The 24,489-nt window shown below is 39.5% G+C and overlaps 1 protein-coding gene across 1 annotated transcript in view; it reads right to left on the reverse strand.

Moving 5' to 3' along the window:
- The window catches only part of ahdc1.S (AT-hook DNA binding motif containing 1 S homeolog), a 63,425-nt gene that overhangs the window by 20,212 nt on the left and 18,724 nt on the right, over positions 1 to 24,489 (reverse strand). Inside the window, exon 2 of the mRNA XM_018249452.2 lies at positions 526 to 658. Coding sequence (XP_018104941.1) covers positions 526 to 658 — 133 coding nt within the window. The remainder of the gene's footprint in view (positions 1 to 525; positions 659 to 24,489) is intronic.

Below are 24,489 nucleotides of genomic sequence, written 5' to 3' on the forward strand. Positions count from 1 at the left end.
CAGTGGGAAAGTAGAAGTGGAGAGTGATCAAAAAGGATTCGTGGAAGGAACTGCACTTTATTAATGAAGGAGAGGATCTCTATAGATGCAAGTGCCAGGTAAATCCTTGAGAAGGACTAATGGGTGGTCGAATGACAAAAGTATTCTCTCGACACCGGGTGTTTCCATCTCCACGTGTTTACTAATTTAAGATCTGCCGCCCATTGAGCTAGTTTTGTGGGGCCTGTGGCTTGTGAGTTTAGGCGGTCCGCTTGGGGGTCCATTTTGGAGCTGAAGTCCCCCCAGTATGGACATTTTTATGTGATAAAGTGCTACCATCTAAAATTCCTGTAATGAGAATGTTTTATCAGTTCCAAGAATGATGTGTAAAGAGACTTGACATGGGACAAAAACATCACCGGTATAAACATTACACACATTTCTAAAATCTAAGGGTAGCCATAAAAGCTAATAACTATTAATACAATTGGACATAAGAACAATTGGCTAACATTTTTGCTTAATTTTTTAAAATAAATTTCTCACCTTGATCGTGGGTGTCTGCAGACCAGGGTCACTCTGCGGTTTCTTTCAGTTTCCTTGGAGTGCAGGGATCGCCTTTCAACAGTAACTTCCCCATTTTCCAAGCCTGGGGATCCAAGGCCTGTAGGGCTAAGATCTGTTTGGAAAGAAGGAAAGAAAGGAGTCAGGAATACATTTTTAAAAAAAACAAAAAAAAAACAAAAAACTTTTATTAGATTATTGAGATTGAAATGCTGAAATTGCTCTATTGACGTATGCGAAATGAAAGATGATTATGTTTTGCTTGTATTAAAATATATGTACATGTTCAAATGTAACATATAAACAACACTGTTAACCCACATTTTTATCTAACATTGTTTAAAAAAAAAAAAAAAAAATCAATCACAGGCAAAACAAAACCAGTTGTGTTGGATATATGCCCCCATTTATCAGCTCACATGATATCTACTACCTTTACGGCCCTTTTCTCCCTCTCTTCAGCTTTGTCCCTGCCACACTTTTTCTCTATCTCCCACTCACTCTCCTCTTCTTTCTGTCCCTCCCTCCCATCTTCTTCTTTCCTCCCCCTCTTTTCTCTTTCTCCCCTGCTGTCTTTCTGCTCCTGCCTCTCCTCCTCTCTCCTGTTATCTGTTTTTCAATATCCTGCAGAGTGGTGTATATATAATGTGTCTTTCCTCCACACAGACACAAGACCTCTCCTCAGGATTGTGCGCTCTTCCTGTCCTCTCTCCAACTTAATTCCATGTTCTCCTTACGCCTCTCCTCAAGGCTTCATATCTTCTTTGCATCTGAATCCAAAACTGTCCCCTCTAACACACCAATGTGGACAAAATCAAATACAGTTTTAAATATTTTATAGTTTTCTTATTTTTATATTAATTTTAATTATTTAATTATTATTCTTTCTTATTGGCACTCAACAGATCAAGTCCGTAATTGGTGTTATCTGCAAGCCAAAGTCCAAGCAAGTATGCAAGCACATGCACCAGTATAAAGAAAGTCTAGCCAGTAAACTGTGTCTGTCTGCAATAAACATCTGAAAATACATCATGCTACATGGATATATATATCTGAAAAGGGACATTTTCTTATCTAGCTAAGTGAACTTATGATGGGGCTCCAAAGAAAAGGTTTAATTTTCCACAAATCTGCAAAGTGAAGTTAGACAGATACAAGATGTGTAAGGTCCCCCATAGCTTTCAGTGTATATTTGGTGTTTGAGGCACAAAGTGGAATGTCCAAAGCCTGAAGAAGCTGACCTTGCCTTATGAACAAACTCCGGGCTACCCATGTGCAAGTGCAAACTCCGGGCTCCCCGTGCGCGAGCCCCGCTAAGTTTACACAGGTTCAGTAACACACAAACCAATCAGTAGGAAGCATTTACAGGTCATCTATTTTAAAACATCTTATTGGTTGCTGCAGGTTATGGCTCCTGGGCAAATTTTGTGCGTATTACTACATATGGGGGTCAAATGTGTTCTCTTCACTGGATTACAAGTTTGACACCACTGCCATAATTCAAAACAGCGACTGCTTGTCTAGAATGCACAAACCTCCATGGATCAGTCTAATCAGCAGCATTCCATCTGCAGAAGCGGATTTATGTTTTGGCCTGTATAAATGCAACACCATGTTTAATTGTTTCACTCTTTGGACTTTTATCATCCATGTCGGCATACCTTGGTTGTCATGGAGAATGGATTATCTTTAGAAAAAGTATGTTTAATGATACTCTACTAATACAATATTTGTGGGCATGGCAATGCTCCACAATATATATATATCCATCAGTGATTGCCCTTTCTATCACAGACCTGAAACCTCAAAATAAGAGCTAAAGGTTATCAAATTAAAATGCCACACCTTTTCCTTTATTGCAAAATTAGAACCTGCTGTTTCACACTACATAAAAGGAGGACATTCAGATAACATGTAACTAAGCGTTTTCACTTGTAGTCTTTGCACTTGAATTGAGGGAGATGTATGGTGAATGGAGACCACCATTCAGCAGTTCAAAGCATTGCAGGTAAGCCATTACAATCAGGTGAGACGGTCTGTTTCCCCCTCACCCCCATCTCTCTTTTTTTTCTCCCTCTTCACTCACTTTCCATCATTAGTCTCTGGACCTCAGCAGGTCACTGGATGCGAGCAATTAAAAGGCAGAATAGACCAAACAGAAATGGGGCATTGTGCAAAGAGGGGGAGGGGGATCTATGGAAGGTTAGAAAGATGCACATAAAATGGGAATACAAGGAGAAAAGGAAATAAACATTAAAGTCATATGGAAAAGGGATTACTTGGGGGTAAAAGAAAGTCAAGGAAAAAACGCTCAGAAGATACAGGCGGACAGACACATTCATGGAAGAAACAATATAGACACACATACAGAGAATATCTGACAGGAAGAGAGGAACGACAATAAAAAATCCATGCAGGGGTGTACCAGGTGTAGTTAGAAGTCCAGTTAGGGAAGAGACATATGTGGAGATTCAGTCGCCTGAAGAAGAGGCGAATTATCGCCGGGCGACTAAATCGCCGCCAGGATGGCACTCGGAACACTTCGTTTTCCGAAAACGAAGCACTCCTGAGTGCCACCCCGCCAGCGATTTAGATTCTAGCTGGCGGGAAGGCAGTTTGGGGAGATTAGTTGCCCTAAGAAGAGGCGATTTGTCGCCAGGTGACTAATCTCCCCGAATCTCCACGTGTGTCTCTGCCCTAAAGAAAGGGGAAACAATAAACCAACCTGGCTGGGATCAAGAAGAGCAAACTCCAAGTGATAATCATGATTTAAGGGTAGATAATGAAGATACTTATGATATGGCACACTTGTTTAAATTATAAGTGTGCTAACACTGACATTGCAGTATACTTATCAGATATGTTTAAGCTGCAAAGTTTTACATTAAATTTTAAGCACTATGGAACACAGGACCTTCATTACAATATCTAAAGCTAAAATATAGCCAATAATTTCTTCTCATATGCCCATACACCCACCCATCGGCAAGCATGCTTGTATTGCAACAGTGTAAGTGTTTATGTATGTGGGGGGGGGCGGTAGAGGTAGACAGATGGTGCAGTGATGAGAGGAGAGAGCAGTCAGTGCATTCCAGGCACAGGCCTAATTATAGCTGCCCTCCTCCCAGAATGCTCTGAGGCAGAAAGCACTCAGCCAGGGAACCACATCCTGGCAGGCAACCCTATCCTGGTTAATAGAGAAAAATCCCTGCAGAGCTTGATCGAATAACTCCTTGCTTGCCAAAGTGCATGCATTGTGCAAAACATCTCATTCAGATGTATTGCAGGAGGGAATAATGAACTGGAAGGCTTTTTTTTAGCCACTCTTGAACTACCCAGGTTCATGCCTGCTTATGGAGGCAAAAAAAAAAAAAAGTCATTTCTGCAGGACTTTTAAGGGCTGGGACACACTGGGTGATTTGGGGATATTTAGTCGCCTGGCGACTAATCGCCGCGACTTTCCACGACCAATCTTCCCCGAATGCCTCCCCTCGCTCTGCGCCTGGCTAAAATGAAAAATCGTCTGCGCTAATCACACGCGGCAATTCGTTTTCCGAAGTCGCCCAAAGTTTCCTCGTGAGGCAACTTCGAGCGACTTCGGAAAACGAATCGCCGTGTGTGATTAGCGCCGGCGACTTTTCATTTTATCCAGGCGCAGAGTGAGGGGAGGCATTCGGGGAGAAAAGTCGCTGCGATTAGTCGCCAGGCGACTAAATATCCCCAAATCGCCCAGTGTGTCCCAGCCCTAAGACCAACGTAGATTTAGGAGTTTAAAACTTTAGGGATTTCAGGGATTTCATTAGTTGTGACTGCAGTTGTTGTGTGAGACTAAAGGGTAAGGACACACGAGGAGATTCAGGGAGATTTTGTCGCCTGGCTACTAATCTCCTTGTCTTTTGAGCAACTATCTCCCTGAACTGCCTCATCGTTTTTCCCCATAGGCTACAATGAAAAGTTGCCTGCGCTAATGCACACAGGGCGATGCGTTTTCAATAGTTGCCTGAAATTGCCTCACTGAGGCAACTTTGGGCAACTATTGAAAACGCATCACCGTGTGTGCATTAGCGCAGGCAACTTTTCATTGTAGCCTATGGGGATAGTTGCTCAAAAGACAAGGAGATTAGTAGCCAGGCGACAAAATCTCCCTGAATCTCCTCGTGTGTCCTTACCCTTAGGCCTCTCTAAGGCTATTTACTCTGTAATACAAGGGCATATCATACTGGGTGCACAGATCTTTGAAAGACAGTCTCCATAGGCAACAATACAAAGGACATTACCACTAGAGGTTGCTATCCTACTCCCTGTCAGCAATTCACTAACCGTGGGTTGGGATTATAAAAATTATAGTATTGATATAGCTCATGTGTCATTCTGTAACCTTATTCCTTCAATAAAATTAGTTAAGAGAAAAATACAGCAAACATATAAGCATGAATGCCCTATTTGTAACAGTGAAAAAAAAAAAAAACATCTAATTTATTAGAACCCAACCCAATGTGTTCTGCTGTGTTATCCGAGGTAATTTTATTTTTTGAATGGTATTGGCACAAACAAATTGAGAAGACCTGCCCTATAGAGAAAGTTCCATGAATTGACAAAAAGATGGGAATGAACTACAGATAAGCAGTGTATAATAAGAGTTCTTCCTGGGGTTAATAAAAAGTTTGAGTGAGTGAGTACCACGGGAGTGACACGGACTGTGAAGTCTACTTAGGTACCGCTAACTGGACAATTGCACATTTAAAACTGCGTATATTAAAAAATCTCTAGGGGACAAAGGAACTCCAGTTTTGGTTTTAAAGACATACATGTCCAGTGATCTGAATGTTCAACATTAATTCACCTCAATGTTAGTGTAACGTGCAAGGCCTATTTGGGGAGATACTGAAGATGTATTCATACATGGTATGGTTAGCTTAGTTCTATTGGCCTTCAGAATAATAACAGGTATGTGAATGCTTCTGTAGGATCTAGTTAAGACTTGAGATGGAGATAGTGCTAAACAATTCAATTTCAATATTTTCTTCCTTTTTACAGAAACAGCAGATTCTATTGACATATCTGGCACAGAGCACAACAATCTTTTCATTAAGGGTGTGGCTGCTAGATGCTTCAATAAGTTCTGCTTCAAATATGTTGTTGGCATAGAAGAGATAAAATCTATATTCCATAGGTATCTGTAGGAATCATGATTACAAGACCCTCAAAGATAGGGAGCCTATTTAAAGAAACTTCTAGTTCTCTCCCATACAGATAAATTAAAGGGGTTGTTCACCTTCAAACAACTAGTTGTTATCAGATAGATCACCAGAAATAACGACTTTTTCCAATGACTTTCTATTTTCTATGTGTCACGGTTTTTCTAATATTGAAGTATAAAGTGTAATTTCTCTCCTTCTGAAGCAGCTCTGGGGGGGGGGGGTCACCGATCCTGTAAACAGTTCTAAATTGATACATTTAGTTGATACATTTCTTATCTTTGTCCCTGCTGAGCAGAATCTCTGGGTTTCATTACAGGCAGCTGTTAGAATTGATACAATTGTTGCTAATACTCCAGAGATGCTGCTGAGAAATGTATCAACTAAATGTTGCAAAATTGTAACAGTTGAGAATCTGCACCTGGATTACTGAGCTGTCAGACTCAAACACCAGAGACAGGGACATTCAACTTTAAACTTAGATTTTGGAAAAAACGTAAAAAATAAATAATGGAAAGTAATTGGAAAAAGTCATTATTTCTAGGGAACAATCTAAAAACAACTAAATTGAAAAAAGTGTTTGGAAGGTGAACAACCCCTTTAAGGAGGTCACTTGAGGCGGTATTAGAAAAATGAATTATACCACTAATTTTGATCACATATCTTGGTTTTAATATGCAGATACTATGTGAAATAAGTATGTGAACTAATGCACAGATGTTTTATGGCAGAGACATACGTTCAGATTCGGGGAGATTAGTCGCCCGGCGAAAAAATCGCCTCTTCTTCAGAGTGACTAATATTCCTGAACTGCCTTCCCCTGCCTTCCCGCAGGCTAGAATCTAAATCGCCGGCGTGATGACAATCTGAACGCTTCGTTTTCTAAAGTCGCCCAAAGTTTCCTCGTGAAAGTCACCCGATGAAGAGGAGATTAGTCGCCAGGCAACTAATCTCCCCAAATCTGACTGTGTCTCTGCCCTAAGAGATATATGGATGCATTAGTTCACTTATTATATGGTCAGCTTGACTGTCTAGAGATAGAGGAGACCTCTAGAGGAGACATTGCAGAATAAGCAACCTTGCAAACATATGCATCCACTGTTTTTCTCAGTACAAAGGCCACCACACAGTTACTCCTTCATTCCCTCCCTTTCTGCTGCCTGTCCTATCTCCTCTCTCATCCTTTATTTATCTGCTTCCTCCTGTGTGCACAGATTAGCTGCTCCCTGCTGGAACCAGGATCTGTCAGACAGGCAGATAAAATACACAGCTTGGAACAGAGAAGGGGTGTGCATAGATACTCAGCATCATTATACAACACAGAATGTACACTATGCTCATAGGTAGTTCATGTCACTCACATTCTGTACAGGATACAGATGTACTGGGCATTGCATGAGGTAAGGCTGGGGGAAACTGAAGTATGTTGCCTGGATACAGTGTGTGGAAGTGGGTCATGCAGCAGTGGGGACACGGTGACATCCAAATGGGGAGTGCTCGCCATTAACTACAGCTACAACGAGAGTGTGTGTGAGTGTGTGTGTGTGTGTGTGTGTGTGTGAGATTTGGCCTTTTTCAGCAGGATTCGGAATCCTTCTGCCCGGCCAATCCGAATCCTAATTTGCATATGCAAATTAGGAACGGGGAGGGAAATCAGGCTACTTTTTGTCACAAAACAAGGAAGTAAAAAATGTTTTCCCCTGCCCACCCCTAATTTGCATATGCAAATTAGGGTTTGGATTCGGTTCGGTATTCTGCCGAATCCAAAATAGTGGATTCAGTGCATCCCTAATATATATATATATATATATATATATATATATATATATATATATATATATACATACACACACACACATATATATGGTTTGCCCTTGAGAAAGGTTCCTGTGGGGAACCGAAACGTCGGATTCAATAAACCTTTTTTCCTATTTAACCATATTGAACGATTGATCTTTCATGCAAACCCTGTGAGTGCCGGTACCACGTGCAATTTCTATCTATTATTTAACCAGAGCACCCAGGTTTTTTGATGTGTTTGAAGGTGTGCAGCTTGTACCCACCTTTCCATATATATATATATATATATATATATATATATATATATATATATATATATATATATATATATATATATATATATATATATATATATATATATATATATATATATATATATATATATATATATATATATATATGGACCGAAACGTCACGTTGGCTGTAACTGCACTTATTTAAATACACAACTTTTTCATTGAAACCCCTGGAGTTGCTGGTCATTTGAACAGTATATATATATATATATATATATATATATATATATATATATATATATATATATATATACATACACATATATATATATACACATATATATACATATGTGTGTGTTTGAAGGGTGAACCTGTGTCCCAATTTAAGAAAAAGGTCGATACATTGGTGAATATTTCAACAGGGCATTATTGATGTGTATTTAAATGATTTTTTGTTACAGGAACACCCTAATTGCCCCTTATTATATTCCTTACCCAAGGTTCTCAAGAGTATGACGTGCCCTCCTGGCCGCCCGATAGTGTCGGGGCGGGGATCATTATTACACCCCATTGGAATCTATCTTGATAAGATACTGCAACCAGTAGTTCGCAGTACTCCGACTTATCTTAAGGATACCCCCCATTTGTTGGAATGTATTAAACAGTTGAAGTTGCCCACTGATGGGCCCATCCTGCTAGCAAGTATGGATGTGGTCAGTTTGTATACTGTAATACCGCATGAAGCAGGGTTAGAGGCGGTCAGATGCTCCTTACTTGAATATGAGATGTATGCAGGTCTACCTATTGATTTTGTTCTGGAACTACTAGAGCTTGCATTATCGTTAAACTATTTCCGTTTTGAAAAATCTTTTTATTTACAGTTACTCGGGACGGCGATGAGAGCGGCCATGGCGCCGGCATATGCTTATTTATTTATGCATCAGTATGAACAGCATCACATTGTACCCAAATATGGTGATAACTTGATTTTTTTCTGTCGTTTCCTCGATGATTTGGTGATGGTTTGGAGGGGTACGGAAATGGAGTTTAGTGCAATGGTTACTGATTTAAATGCTAGAGAGTGTCCCGTGAAGTTTACGTTTGTTGTACACCCAATAAGAATACAATTTTTGGATGTGGAATTAATACTTGATGGGGATCATATCGGTTATACATTATTTCGTAAATCGACTGATAGAAACACCCTCCTTCATTATAAAACCTTCCATCCGAAAAATTCCCTACCAGTTAGTCAGTTTTGTAGGGTATTAAGAAATAATTCCAATCCCCATCAATGTGAGCAACAAATTGAGGATATGTGACAAAGGTTTAGTGTTAGAGGATACCCTGACGAGGTTCTACAAAGGGCTCTAGACACGGCCCATAAAAAATGTAAGGAGAAAACTGAAATTCGTAAACATAATTCAAGACTAGTATTTAGTACCAAATATAATTTGGGTACTAAAGATTTAGGGAACGTGGTCAAGAGGCATTGGAATATAATTGGGGCAGATAGTGAATTGGCTAATGTATCTTCTGAACCTCCTATAAGCGTGGAACTAACCTACGTGATTTACTGGTAAAGACTGATCCAGTTACACTACCAACAAAAAAACATGGTTAGCAGAATTAAAATCAGGATGTTTTCGTTGTCCAAGCTGTACGTCTTGTCGTTATATGACGCCAGGTACATCTTTTCTACATCCTCATACAGGTAAACGATTTCAGATTTGACATTATATAACGTGTTCCACTACACATATAATTTACCTAGTAACATGTCCATGTGGGCTTTCCTACGTAGGTAAAACTGATCAAACCCTTAGGCTACGAATGGATGGCCACCGTTTTGCGATTAGCACGGCTTTTAGGGATGGTCAAACACAGAAACCAGTGGCCAAGCACTTTCTTGAGAGGGGTCATAGGTTGCCCACCTTTAAGTATATAGCCATTGATCATATCCCCCCCCTTGAGCAGAGGTGGTGATAGGTCAAAGATGTTATTGCAACGGGAGGTGTTTTGGATTAAAAAACTTAACACCTTGGGACCCTGGGGGTTAAATGAGCATTGCTCTTTTCTATGCTTTTCGAATGAGCATTGAAACCATCTTTGTTACTAGGTTCTAAAAGATTGAACTCAGATAGCAGGTATGTGCAGGTTTATTAGGTTTAATTGGACACTTAAATTGATTTGTGCAACATTTAATATTGGTTAAAGATTTGATAAATTTATAATTTGTTTGAAAAAAATGGGTCTCAGCATGGTTCAATGGCTATTTTGTTTTTATTTACATTTTCTTTTTTTGGTTTACCCGCAGATGCATTCAGTGATGTTTGAAAATGCCTGAATTCATATAACAGAGCTATACAATTTATTTAAAGTAAGCAATGACAGGGTAACCACTTGTGGGTGGAATCAATATATCTATATATGTGTTCTTTTTAATCAACCATTTGGATCTTGACAAAGGTCTAAGATGGAGACCGAAACGTTGACCTGATCATGTTTTAAATATGTATTAAATAAAAGTAAGTTTTAATTTTTTAAGAAATCCCGGTGTGCATCCACTTATTCACATTATATATATATATATATATATATATATATATATATATATATATATATATATATATATATATATATATATATATATATATATATATATATATAATGTATATATGTATACTTTGTGTACTCTTTACATTTAAAGGGGCACTGACTCAAACACCTTGACAGAAATACCTAACCACTAAACGATACACAAACAACACCATTTAACCACCTTTTATGATGCAGACAAAATTTTGAAGCTGGCATCCAATCATGGCTGCAGACTGTAGACATACTGACTATTAGCAGCCAGTTGGAAAGATTTTCAGCTAGACAATATGGTCAAAAATTGCCAACAAATTCAAAAAAGATTTCTCATTGCTACATACTAATTACAACCATTTTCACTGTGTCCATGTTACTTTTGCAAATATTGAGCTAGTTTATTAATACCAAGTTTAAGATTAACCCCATAGTCTTGTGTATGCGAGTGTGTAAAAATCTATACATGGTCATTCTGTAAGCAGGTGGATGGTGACTGGGTCACAACATCCCCACAGCTTATTCTGACTTCATAGAATAGTGGGGAACTGCAAACTGACAAGGTACTGAAGGTGCTACTAGCCTACTACACTGGAATGAACTTAGTGATTTCTTCTAGCCTAGGAAGGGTTAACAGTGCTACACTACATGTATCTCTCAATTCAGGGCTTGCAAAGGATTAGAATGTTACGCTCTGTAGGTCTCTTTGCTTGGTAGGAAAGAGGTTACACTGCAATGCTCTGTATTGGATGGCCTCACAGAGCCTGACCTCTCTCTCTCTCTCTCAATGTAATCAGTTCAGTGATTTGGACTCTGCGCTTGTGAAACATTTCTACCGGATCCTGAAAAACAGAGACCAGATGGGCCTCTGCATGGCCAGCCTTGGCTAGATTGCTCTGCTGCAGAGAACAAAGCCACTGATGCTGCATCCTAAAACTGACATTAGGGGAATGTTCATGGAGGAGGCAGCCATTTTACCCATGATCCAAAAAATCACTGTAGGCCAAAAGCTTCACTACTTAGTAACCCATCCCATCAACTGCAGTAACGCATCATGAAGTTCAATGCAGTGTGGAAGAAGAAAGAGAAGGTAATTTAATTGTATATTTTACCTGTTCTGGTTAGTAATTTTGAAGTGTATCGGTGCAGGACAGGAAAGAAGTCAGTTGATTATCAAAGAAAACATGAGGTGATAGAAAAGAACATGTATATAAAAAAATGTATGTAGGTGGGACCCAAATAAATTGTCTATTTATTAAATGCTGCCACATATTGTCATATATTATCCAAATAGGACAGCACACTAGCAACACTTTTTTTCAATCGCTTTCTATTTTGAAGATGTAAAGGGGAACTCAGGCTTCCAAACCAAAATATGATAAAGAGGCCCACATAATACAGAAACCCCTAATATACCCATCACAGTTACCTGTTTCTTCAAAAAGTATGAATAAATTCCATTTTCTATGCTGCAATCCAGCTGTAGGGATACACTGAATCCAGGGATTCAGTTCGGGATTCGGCCTTTTTCAGCAGGATTCGGATTGGGCAGAATCCTTCTGCCCGGCCAAACTGACTCCACATCCTAATTTGCATTTGCAAATCACGTGACTTTGTCACAAAACAAGGAAGTAAAAAATCATCTCCCTTTCCACCTGTAATTTGCATATGCAAATTAGGATTCATTTTGGTATTCAGACGAATCTTTTGTGAAGGATTCAGGGGTTCGGCCGAATCCAAAATAGTGGATTTGGTGCATCCCTAGTTAACGGTTCTTCTCTTTCTGCATCAAATCCTGGCAGGGAAGGTGGACTAAACACTGATGTTACATATTCTCCACAGCTTACACACAACATGCAGGAACTATGATGCATTGTACAGAAAGCATTTTAGGACATCATCGGGAGAACACGCGCTCCTGCATGCGCTCTCCTAAAGAAGAAGTATGCAGACTCGTCTCTTATACTCACTTATCTGAAGAAACTGCAGTCACACCTTCTTGCTGCCCACGTTTGCTGTTGCAATCTCCCCCCTCGTGGCTCTTTCCTCAGCCCTCCCTCCTCTGTCCTCATCCCTCCCTCCCCGGTCCTCATTACAAAAGCCCTCTGTTCTCAGCCCTCCCTCCTCAGCTATCAGCAGTGTTGGACTGGCCCACAGGGATACCAGGAAAAGTCCCGGTGGGCCAAGGTGTCAGTGGGCCCTCAAGCTGCTAAACATTTGGCCTATTTCATGGCCATTCCCTATTTCTATGAGAACAAAGTGGCTAAATAGATGGAATAATAGATTATAGTATGTAAAGAAAAGGAGAATAGATGAGTGAGGAAAGGAAGAATAATAGTACTAAGAGTGGGCCCCTGGTCTAAGATTAATTGGTGGGCCCCTAGTCAAAGGTTTTTGGGTGGGCCCCTGGTGTCCCAGTCCGACACTGGCTATCAGCCTGGCTTACGAGCTGAGGTCTGAGCATGGAGGGCTGAGGAGGGAGGGCTTTTGTAATGAGGGCTGAGGAAGGAGGGCTGAGGAAGGAGGGAGGGGGAAATTGCAACAGCCAGTGTGGGCAGCATGGAGGTGTGACTGCAGTTTCTTTAGAAAAGCGAGTATAATAAGAGACGAGTCTGCATACTTCTTCTTTAGGAGAGCGCATGCAGGAGCTTGTGTTTTCCGGAGGATGTCCCGTAGCATTGCACTATGATGTTCCGTTCCTTATTGAAATCACATGTGCAGGGAATTGTGGGGTTTGGAAGATGAAGTCTAAGGACAGCTGGCTGTTGATACAAAGTAACAGAAGTCAGCCATCTCAGCAAAGTAGTCCGAGAGATCAGCAGAAGAGCAGGGGGCTAGGCTTAGGGAACTGTCAGAAACCATTAAAAATTATGAAAAGTCTGCATATTTTTTTAATTGATGTATATTACAAAGCTGCTTGAAATTATGTTTACTTTTCAAAAAGCTAAAGTTATGTTTTTCTGGCGTTCCCTTTTAAGTTTAAACATTGTTTCAGCTTAATAGATCATTAAGCAATGTGCAATCTTGCTAAACTGTTACAATCGTCTACATCAGTTGACACATTTCTCAACAGCATCAGAATGCCAGCAACTAATATATGAATTGCATTTAATAAAGCAGAGGAAGCAAGAAAGGTATCGACTAATGTATCAAAAGTTCATGGCGTCGATGATCCTCTTACTCCTAAGAAATATAAAAAGGTTAAAAATTAATGTTTAACTTCAATCTTACAAAAAAAGTTCATAAAAATAAAAGGGCAATTTGAAAAAGTAATTCCTAGTGCAATTTTTGAAAATAGAACTGAAAGTGAACAACCACTTTAACAAACATGGAGCCTGATGTGGCTGCAAGTCACCGACACTGATTTAGTTATAGCAATTTGCCACCAAACATATTGCACAAGTGCCAAGTGTGGCATTCTACAAGATACAGTATATCAAAAAGAGGAGAAAGGCCCAAATCCGCCCATGCCATTTAATATTAAAGAAACTGCCTGTAACTTACAGGTGAGGCAGTTTTGGTCAAACTTCACTAATGTACTAGTTGAGGGGTTTCCTTAAATATAAAGGTGGCTTGGCCAGATTTTCCCCATCATTGAAGAAAATGCTTGGAGTGACATCAGCCTCAGTAGCATATTAAAGTGTAATTTTTAAGGCTACCGTGACACTTTGCCATTTCCTAAGCAAACCATTCAACTTAGCTTACATATTTCTGTGTAGAAATGCACTGGCATTTTTTTTTTTGTGCCAAAATCAACTAAAAGTGTCTGCAAAAACTCAGAGGCAGTGCCTGTTAGTAGTACATACACTGCAGTGGGCCGAGTCAAGTGGTATATATGATTCTGGGTCTAAGGATGCAGATCAATTTTCTTTATATCAAAACCAGTAACACACAATCAACAAATGTATTGTACTTTCAGGTTGGGTTACTTACTGGCAGCAAGTTTGGTGGATAACTAACCATTATCAATTTTCCAGTGATCAGTGATACCATGCGTGGGGCTGTATGAAGATATTTGCCAAAAATGGTACATCACCACAAAAACGCATATCCTTATGTCAAAGACCACAATCAATATAGCCAATCCGCAATTAATGTACAGCACAATACACACCCACATGGCTGTAATGAATTAAATGTAATACATTTACTTTAATACTACTAAAAGAGAAAGTAATGACTGCCTTTCCAGTCTGCAAAAATCTTCCCTGACTGCAAAGAATCAAATAAAGAATCAAAAGTACATTTTTTCTGCAAAACTGTGTTTCTTAAAGATAAATTTTTATGTTGGCATGGTTTTATTTTGGAAGAACATGAGCAAGACAAATGAGTCACTGCTGTGGTGAAGCCAATCTACAATTCTGTTCATGCCCCCAGTGATGCTCCACTATGCCCTCCAAGCTGTTAGGCTATACCACCTTTTCGAAATAGGAATCACAACATAAAAGCAGAGATGAGGTGGTTATAAAGAAGTCTGGACCAATTAGCCTAGACACAATAGCATCCAAGGCACGAGTAAAGCAACGGCAAATGAGTGTTTATAATGTTATGAGTAACTGTGATCAAAAATGCTATGTCCACAACAGCTGCTTCTCAATGATGTGTATAAGAAATATGATGCGATGACCTGGAACTTCTGTGGTAGACCCTCTACAGCTCAAAAGCTGCGTGCTACAGCATTCCACAATAGTCATGTCTACAACACAATGTTTCACTTACATAAAAATGTAAGCAAGTTGGAAAGTTTTACCACCCATCATCTAATGGATAACTATAGATCTCCAAAAGATGAGAGCGGCAAATAGAACAGCTGTGTGCTATTGGTTTGGTTACCAAGGAAGGCAACAGGAAAACTTACATATTCAATGTAATGGCACAAAGGGCAGTTTCAAGTGCTTTGCCTGTTGTAGTTTTTTTCTTTCTACTTGCTTTTTGTTGTAAAACAGAACAAAAAATATATGCTTTATTTGCCTGCATACTCCTGGCCCAGAAAAAACAAACATGGGGATATACGATTGGGAAGGAGTCTGCAAATGCACTATTGCTATCCATTCCCTTTAAAACAATGCCAGTGGGATCCAATATTGCTTAACAGGAGAATCAATGGAGAACAAAAGCCAACAATTGGGTCAACAGAGGTCAAAGCAGGTCTGTCACAAAAGGAACAGATCAACTGGAGAGCCCATACATGGGCATATTAGCTGCTGACTCAGTCTGAAGGTGCAGTTCCTTAGGGCAGTGAAACACAGGGCTGATATAATTATACGTAAACTGCTAGGGCCAGGTGATGCAGATGATTGCCCTGCTGTTCCCATGTCTTCTGAAGGCAAATCGGATTTTGGCACAAAATGTAAAATGATGCACCGAGTCTGCCTGCACCCAAGTGGAGACAATGCTTCTGGGGCAGGCAGAGCAGGACTGGAGGAGCAGCAGGGGAGCAGATTCTCCACAATTGTCTAGCCCAGTGATCCCCAACCAGTAGTTCGCGAGCAACATGTTGCTCCCCAACCCATTGGATGTTGCTCTCAGTGGCCTCAAAGCAGGTGCTTATTTTTTAATTTGGTTGCATGAAAACCAGATGTACAGCCAACCAGAACCTCCTGTAGGCTGCCAGTCCACATAGGGGCTACCAATAACCAATCACAGCCCTTATTTGGCACCACCCAGAAACATTTTTCATGCTTATGTTGCTCCCCAACACTTTTTACATCTGAATGTTGCTCACGGGTGAAAAAGGTTGGGGACCCCTGGTCTAGCCCAAGCCTTACAAACCACAGATACGGCAGGCACTGTGGTAAGGATTCACATCTCAAGCTGTAGGTTCGGGGCACGAGCACCCAGGCCCCACGTAATTACCAGTGAGCTTTAGGTCTCTCTTGTTCACACACCGAAAATACTTTTTTTGTGACTAACTTTAAATCAGGGGTGCCCAAAAGGTAGATCGGGATCTACCAGTAGACTTGGTAGCTAGACATCAGTAGATCATGCTTCATGCTTTTCATTCAGATATTTATTACATTAACGTTACATAAATAGATGTTTAAATACAATAAACACATTCTCATAAATCAATATTTAAGGAATATTTTCCATGTAACAGAATGCTAACAAATGCTTTTATGGATGTAGATCATAATGGGACAACATCACTAAAAGTAGGCCTTGCATTAGTAAAGTCTGGGCACACCTGCTTGAAATGTTACACTTCACAGCAGGACAACTTACAGAGTTTTCTTACTGTTCCTTCAGTGAAAAAAGATACCAGTACAAAAAGATACCAGTACAATTCTGAGGATTTACTTAGGTAAAACGAAAGAACATCTATATAAAAAAAATGAGGTAAAAGCAGTTACAACCATAGTTGTAAGAGGCAAGCAGCCTATTGGAAGAGGAATGTGCTGTACAAGTTTTAAACATTTAATTGAAACAGGCACACAAGTCAGCTCATGCTACAGTTCTTAAAATGGAAAACTAGTGCTGAGGCTGTGATGGTGGATAAGAGCAGTAGGATCAAGAAAGCATATAAAAAAATTTAAATGGAGAATGAAGGGGGTCCGAAAGTCAATCAGTATTATGAAGCAAATGGTAAAAAGGATAAGGTAAACAGTACCATAAGCTGCTATCAAACTGCCACGTCACTTCTTGACAGGGGGCATCGCTGGTGATGTTGCCCTCCAACCAATTAGATCTTTCATTTTGTTTCTAACTTGTTGGTTCAGATTGTTCAAATCTTATTGCCGTTTGGTTGCTATGGGCAACATCACTGGTAATTTTCGTCTCCAATATTAAAGGGGTTGTTCACCTCTGATTTAATGTTTAGTGTGGTACAATATTCTGAGACAATTTGCAATTGGTTTTCAATTTTTATTATTTGTGGTTTTGGAGTTATTGAACTTTTATTCAGCATTTCTAGGGTTTGCACGCTCAGCAATCTGGTTGCTAGGGTCCAAATAACCCTAGCAACCATGCATTGATTTGAAAAAGGGACTGGAATATAAATAGGAGAGAGCATGAAAAGAAAGTTACACCTGTAACCTTACAAAGTATTTGTTTTTTAGATTGGGGTCAGTGAGCTGCATTTGACTTCTGGAAAGAGTTAGAAGAAGGTGGCAAATAATTAAAAATACTATACAGAATATATAATGAAGTTAATAAAAAAACAGGCCATTCTATAACATACTAAAAAGTAATTTAAAGGCGATCCACCACTTTGATAAATACACTTTCAAGTCTGTCTAGGAAGTAGTACTTTTTGTCATGTTCACGTGTAACCCATGCAACATTTTCAAGCAGTTTATAACATGTTAGCATCAAGCAATGGGCTGAGACATAACTCTGAAAGTTGAGTACAAGTACATAAAAACCAAAGAGGGTCACCGTTTACTACTAGTACAAATACTAGAAGCTAAATTAAACAATGCGGAATTTTGTTGGAAAGTCATGGTGGCAATAGCCTATGATTAAGTGCCCAAAAGGCACGAAACGCGTAAGGCATTTGGGATGTTGCTGTTCTAAATAAATACATTTTTTAACTACATCGTGGAGAGTGATCCAGTTTGTGCCAACCTTTTTCATTTGATATTTGTCACAGTGCCTTCCTGAGCTGAAGGCTTAAGGTGTGAGCACCTGGATTCCCCAATGCATTGGGTAAGTTAAACCCTCAAAAAATTTACAAATTTGGAGCTTGAAGCACTATACAAATTATTTATGTATATAATTGCCCTTGTTAAAACGTTAAACACCACAAGCTTTGATACCCAGTATCAAAGCTTTGATACTCACTGGTTGAGCTTTATTTTGCCCTAGACCAGCACAGTGACAATTGTTTTAACATGTAGGAAGGCAAGTTAACCACTATTCATTATTTTGTCGGTAGGATTATAAAAACAATTTGTGATGCCACACAAAGAAGCCAATGAAAGCAAAGCACACTTTAGGACCAGACATGCTCATTAATAAGTGTGGCCCTTTGCACCCGCTAAAAAGTAAACTGGTTTTCTACAGAAAAGTCCAGGGTGATTAAATTTCCATTTCTTGAAACTACAGAACTGCTGTACTTGTTCCAGCATATACAATGCACTGAGCTTTATTTCTAAAAAGCATGATTCTTGCAGCCATATTATAGGAGACACACCTGGCAAATGGAAAAAAGGTCGAAGTGTCAAAGGGGAGATTCATTTTGTATCATCTAAGAAAAAAAAAGCCTCACAATAAATATAGCATGAATAAGGGTAAATGGTTAAAACACAGGCAGCAAAAATAAGCGTTTTAATTTAAAAATAGCAGGTAATATTTTGCATGAATCCAATTGGACTGAAACAATGTTCGAATGGGGAAGAGGCATTTCTCTCAAATGGCAGCCATGACACTGCCTGCCAAGTGACTAAAGTGGCAGGTTTAAAAATTGTAGCTTCTCTGCAAAGTAAATATTTTTTATACTATGGATGCAATGTGGCATGAACTCAGCAAAAGACAACATGTGCGCTTTTCCAGCATATAAAAACAAAGAAAACATAAATGTGCTTGTAACATGCAAGGATTAGTGAGTAATATTCATTAATGAAGCAGAATATTTGCATGTTGCAAATAACATACCCAGTGAGCATAACGATTTACAAATGATCATTATTGTTATTTATCCGTATACTAAAGTGGTACTCCAAAGTAGCATAGGTCCAAGAAACAATTTTATATTAACAATAACGGAGCAATCGTGTATATTAACACTTGCTAATAGAGCAAGTTGCCAAGTAGATCTTTAGATCTTTGAAGTGACAGTAACCATAACATAATGATTACAGGAGTAGCACAGTGTCATTTTCACAATAAATATGTGATACTACGTACATGCAAATAACTATAGAAAAAAAGGTAGTGATTGAACTTTATTACTCTTAGCCGAACGGGCATAGAATGTTTAACATGTAAAGAAGAACTTATTTCATGAGCAAAACTATGCTATCAGAGCATAACTACAAATTTTTCACTATAGGCGAGTGGTCCCTAATGAGTCATGGCTACTTCCTTCTGAAATTGCAACTTAAATGGACCAAAGAGCAGTTATACATGCAAGTGTTACAGGATATGTTTAGAAAGGGTCTGGGGTGAAATCAATACTGAATCATTTGGTTTGATCGCTATATTATCCCCAGGACTTGATTTTCTTATGACGGAGGCTCCAATAGGTAAATTGTGAATGATCAGTCAATTTTGAGCTGTTGATTATTTTCGTACACAATAGTACTGCTTTGTTCACAAATAGTTCCATAAGATCCTTCTTCTGGATACTTACGGTTATTCATGAGCATCAAATGATGTTACAGTTACAGTAATTTGGAAAGTGTGTGTGCGTGTATACAGTGAAACCCATTATCCAGTAATTACAGAAAGGCCGTCTCCCATAGACTCCATTTTATCCAAATAATCCGAATTTTAAAAAATGATTTCCTTTTTCTCTGTAATAACAAAACAGTACCTTGTATGGGGTTTATTTAATGTTTTCATGATTTCCGATTAGATTTAAGGTATGAAGATCCAAATTACAGAAAGCCCCTGGTCCCGAGCATTCTGGATAACAGGTCCCGTACCTGTATTAATTTTATATATATATATATATATATATATATATATATATATATATATATATATATATATATATATATATATATATATATATATATCAAACCTTCTCAACAAACCGCACTCCAAGGACTTATGAGGTGTCAAAAAATGCCTTTATTTCAACGTTTCGGCTCTCACTCGTGAGCCGTCTTCAGGAAAGTGTCCACTCTCACGAGTGAGAGCCGAAACGTTGAAATAAAGGCATTTTTTGACACCTCATAAGTCCTTGGAGTGCGGTTTGTTGAGAAGGTTTGATAGTGATATTTTTACCTGCACCCAGGCGGATGTTTATTGGAAGAGAGTGCACCTGACTAGGACTGTTCTATATATATATATATATATATATATATATTATACACTAAGGGGCACATTTACTTAGCTCGAGTGAAGGATTAGAAGGAAAAAAACTTTGAATTTCGAAGTTTTTTTTTTTGGCTACTTCGACTTCGAATAAAACGATTCAAACTAAAAATCATTTGACTATTCGATAGTCGAAGTACTGTTTCGTTAAAAAAAAAAAAAACGACTAGCTACTTCACCAGCTAAAACCTACCGAGCACCAATGTTAGCCTATGGGGACCTTCCCAATAGGGTTTCTAAGTAATTTCTGATTGAAGGAAAATCGTTCGATCGATGGATTAAAATCCTTAGAATCCATTCGATTCGAAGGATTTAATCAATCAAACTAAATGCGGTAAATCCTTCCACTTCAATATTCAAAGTATTTTACTTCGATGGTAGACTATCGAGGGTTAATAAACCCTCGATATTCGACCCATAGTAAATGTGCCCCTAAGTAATGAGAACAAGAAAAAAAAAAAAAAGGGCTAGCACTCCAGTGAATATTCCGTAACATGCAGAGACCCTTCTGTCCACCAGCTCATTTATGTCTTATAAGGGCTAAGACTAGGGTTGCCACCTTTTAAAAAAAAAAAAATTACCGCCTATGGTTGGGGGGAGTAAAAGAAAGGGGTGGGGCGTGATGCAAAAGGGGCGGAGCCGACGAGGAGTGCTGCAAAAGGGGCGGAGCCATGGGTGAGTAGCATCACAAAAGGGGCGGGCCATGTGGAGTAGCACCACAAAAGGGGCGGGCCACCGCCCGAAGCCGATGAAAATGTACGTTTTCATCGGCGCACAGGGGATTTTGCTAATGGTATAACAAATTACCGGCAGCTACATTGCCGGTAAATTTGTAATACCAGCCCCGGCAGGTATTTTACCAGCTAGGCCGGTAAAATACCGGCCGAGTGGCAATCCTAGCTAAGACAGGGGAGATATATTCTCCTGCAGGTGATAAAATGTCAAACTACCTGCCTGTCCACATTCATTTAAATAAAATCAGAGGGACAGGTATTTTTGGGCATGGGAGAGGTGTCCATGGGAGAGGAGTTTTCTTGTGGGTGATAAAGTGCACCACTTGTCAAGGCCCTAAGCCTAAGAGACTCTCAGCTCCCGTCTACTGGTATTCACTACTGAATTTAGCTCACAGTGCTGACTTTTCTAATCCTTAGAAGGGAGGCTTGGTGACCTTTCCTTAAATTTTACAATTTCAAGCAGCCTGGGAATGGGAATACTTTTTCCAACTAGTTAGTGGATTTCTCTAACACTTCAGTAAAGTTCTTAAAGTATTATTGTTTAAAAAGCATTTTGATCTTCACTACACAGTAGCAATGATCAAATTGCTGGGAATAGATATAGGTCACAAAGCACTAGCAGTTGTCAGTATACAACTGTACCATGAAAAACATTTGTTCTCATCATCACTACATTTACAGTAGCCTTAAACCAGTGAGAGGCCTGCACCTGGGAAGGATAAATAAAAAACTGTTCAATATCCTTTGTATAGTAGCATATATTTATTTATAAACAAAAAAGGCTGGTGAACATGTAAATAATAGTATACATAGAATTATACATCTATTCAGGTTCAGCAGTTGAAAATTGAAGAAACAGAACAACTGTAGACTACTCTGTGCATGAGCAAAGTGTAGGGATCATTAAGAACATGGTCCCTATGGCTTAATTCCCTACTAGTAAATAATTTCCATGTTGCTGGGTTAAAACTCAAGTAACCATTTGTACTTATTTTGTATACCCAGTTCATTGGCCTGTAGGTTGATAACCATAGCCTGCCTCACTAACATAGTGCTTGGCAGGGAGAGGTCCTTCCTCTTTGGCATTCAGCAGTTAATCTAGGTGTATGTCTACTCAGCAACAAGATCCCAGAAGTGTTAGGCCCTAAAAGGACAACCCCTTTAGAGAAGTTGGGAACAGGGACCTCGTGAACGAGGTTAGCTATTGTGCAAGATAGCCACTATTATAGCACTCTCTAGGAGGTATGGAGTCAGTGAGCTTTAAATTGGCCATAGACGCAAAGATCTGATCGTTCGAATCCTCAAATGATCGGACTTCCCCATCTCCCGACCTGCCACTAACCTTTAGTTTAAATAAAGTAGTAAAAGAACAGATCAGCCGATGTTCGGTCCCAAACAGCAATCGTACCAAAGTTTATGTCCGACAAAGCTGGTGACAGTATCGCTCTGAAAATCGTCCGTTCGGCTATACATGCAGAGATATTATCGGCAGCCGACAGAAATCTTTTAACCTGGATGATCGCCCAAACGACCAATCTCCGTCGGACGAAAAATGTCAGGACTCTCCACAAACAGTCCGAAAAATCGTACGAATCCTCGATCGAGGATTTGTACAATCGGATCTTTGCATCTATGGCCAGCTTAGGTTAGCAATTTTAGCATTTTAGCTGTAACAAGGAGAATAGAAGGGAGTAGCTCTCCCCCAGGCCCTGTCTAAATGTGGTAAAGGGACCGCAATACTGACAAGGGAAACAGGTTTTAGTTCAATCCCTGTTCTATGTCTACTGTAGGGGATCTGGACCACCTGAGGTACTGACAACCTGGAAGGTGTATACTTAAACCCCCCCGATATTCCTTCAGTGGTGCCATTGTGTCTTATCTGCTACACCATTGACTGTACTTGGCAATTATTGAACTACCTCATATGTGTGAGTATTTTCAACTTTGGCGCTTTACATTGAACAAAACCTGTTATTTTGTTTGCCAAAAAAAACCCTTTTTCTATTATTTGACACTTCTGGCAGTATAGAAGTGTAGTACAACACCCTTACGTGCTCTTACAACTTAGTGAAAGCCCATCCTGTTGAAAGAGGGTCCAGTGTAGCCCATGCTCTACCCCTCTAGTTGGTATTTGCCTTTTTAAGCCAAATCAGGGTTACAGTATGGTTGTTGTGATAATATTTTTTAAAAAAAGATGAGACAATACCAAGAAAAGGATATAGCAAATCCAACTTAAAGAATGGAAGGAATTGGTTACCACAAGCTTTGTTGCTACTTTCTAATATAATGGTTATGACATAGGTACACACAAGAGAAATATACATAATGAATATATGCTCTAATTCTATACACTGAAATGCTCCATGAACTATACTGATAAACTGGATTCTCCACTAAAAATTAAATGACATGCAGGTCTTTAGAATTTATTCCTCCACAAATGGATACAAAATATATTATTTAATAATAAAATATTGACATAACATGTTGACGACTAACAATTCACGTTAAATTACATTGAAAATGAACACTGTGTGCATGGACACAAGGATTTTGAATATACTTTATTAAATATAATTAGCACCAAGACCTTGGTAAATACAGGTAAATATACTGCGTGCCCCCAGACATTGATCAAGCTGCACTAATGAGAAGTCTCTAGAAGCAGGCAGAACACGCCGCATTGTGTGATGACACAGTATATGATGCTCACTATTGTTAAATGATGCACTAAGAGTGCATGCCTCCCTCCAAAAATGGTGCTGAAGGTTATTCTAATGGATGTTGGATCTGAAACAGATCCAGGGACATCTGTTCCACCCTGTAATTATGGAGAGCCAAGAGGGAGAGAGACAGGCAGAGAGAGATTAGGAGGCAGGAAGATAAGGCCAAGGAGAGAGGGAGGAGAGAAGAGTCTGCCCTCAGCAATACAGCTACACAGCACACACCTAGCACATTTTATATGCTGAAGTATTCATATTCCCCGTATTAAAATCCTAACTCTGCACAGGGGAATAAGTCAGTAATTCACCTCTAGCACCTGACAAAGCCTTATTACAGTTAACCCAAAACCCCCACCCACATTCTTATGGAGGATGAAAGAATCTGCCAGCTAACTAGGAAAAATGACTCACCTACAGCCCTACAGGGTGCACACGGACAAAATGTCAAGGAAAAGGTATGTAAAGTGCTGCTCATTCATGTATATAGAGAAGAAAAACATTGTTAGGCGGGAAAGGCTTTGGAGACCTGGGAGATTTGGAAAGATCTGGACCTATGAGGGAATAAACAAGCCGTCATCTCACACCCTGCTTTCTCTGTCCTAACACCACATGGCTTTTACCCCACCCACTTCTAATACGGCCTGGAGCAGGAAAGGCCAGAGTTGGGATTCAAGGCCCCTAG

This window comes from Xenopus laevis, chromosome 2S (genome assembly GCF_017654675.1).
Source record: "Xenopus laevis strain J_2021 chromosome 2S, Xenopus_laevis_v10.1, whole genome shotgun sequence".
NCBI classification, from domain to species: domain Eukaryota; kingdom Metazoa; phylum Chordata; class Amphibia; order Anura; family Pipidae; genus Xenopus; species Xenopus laevis.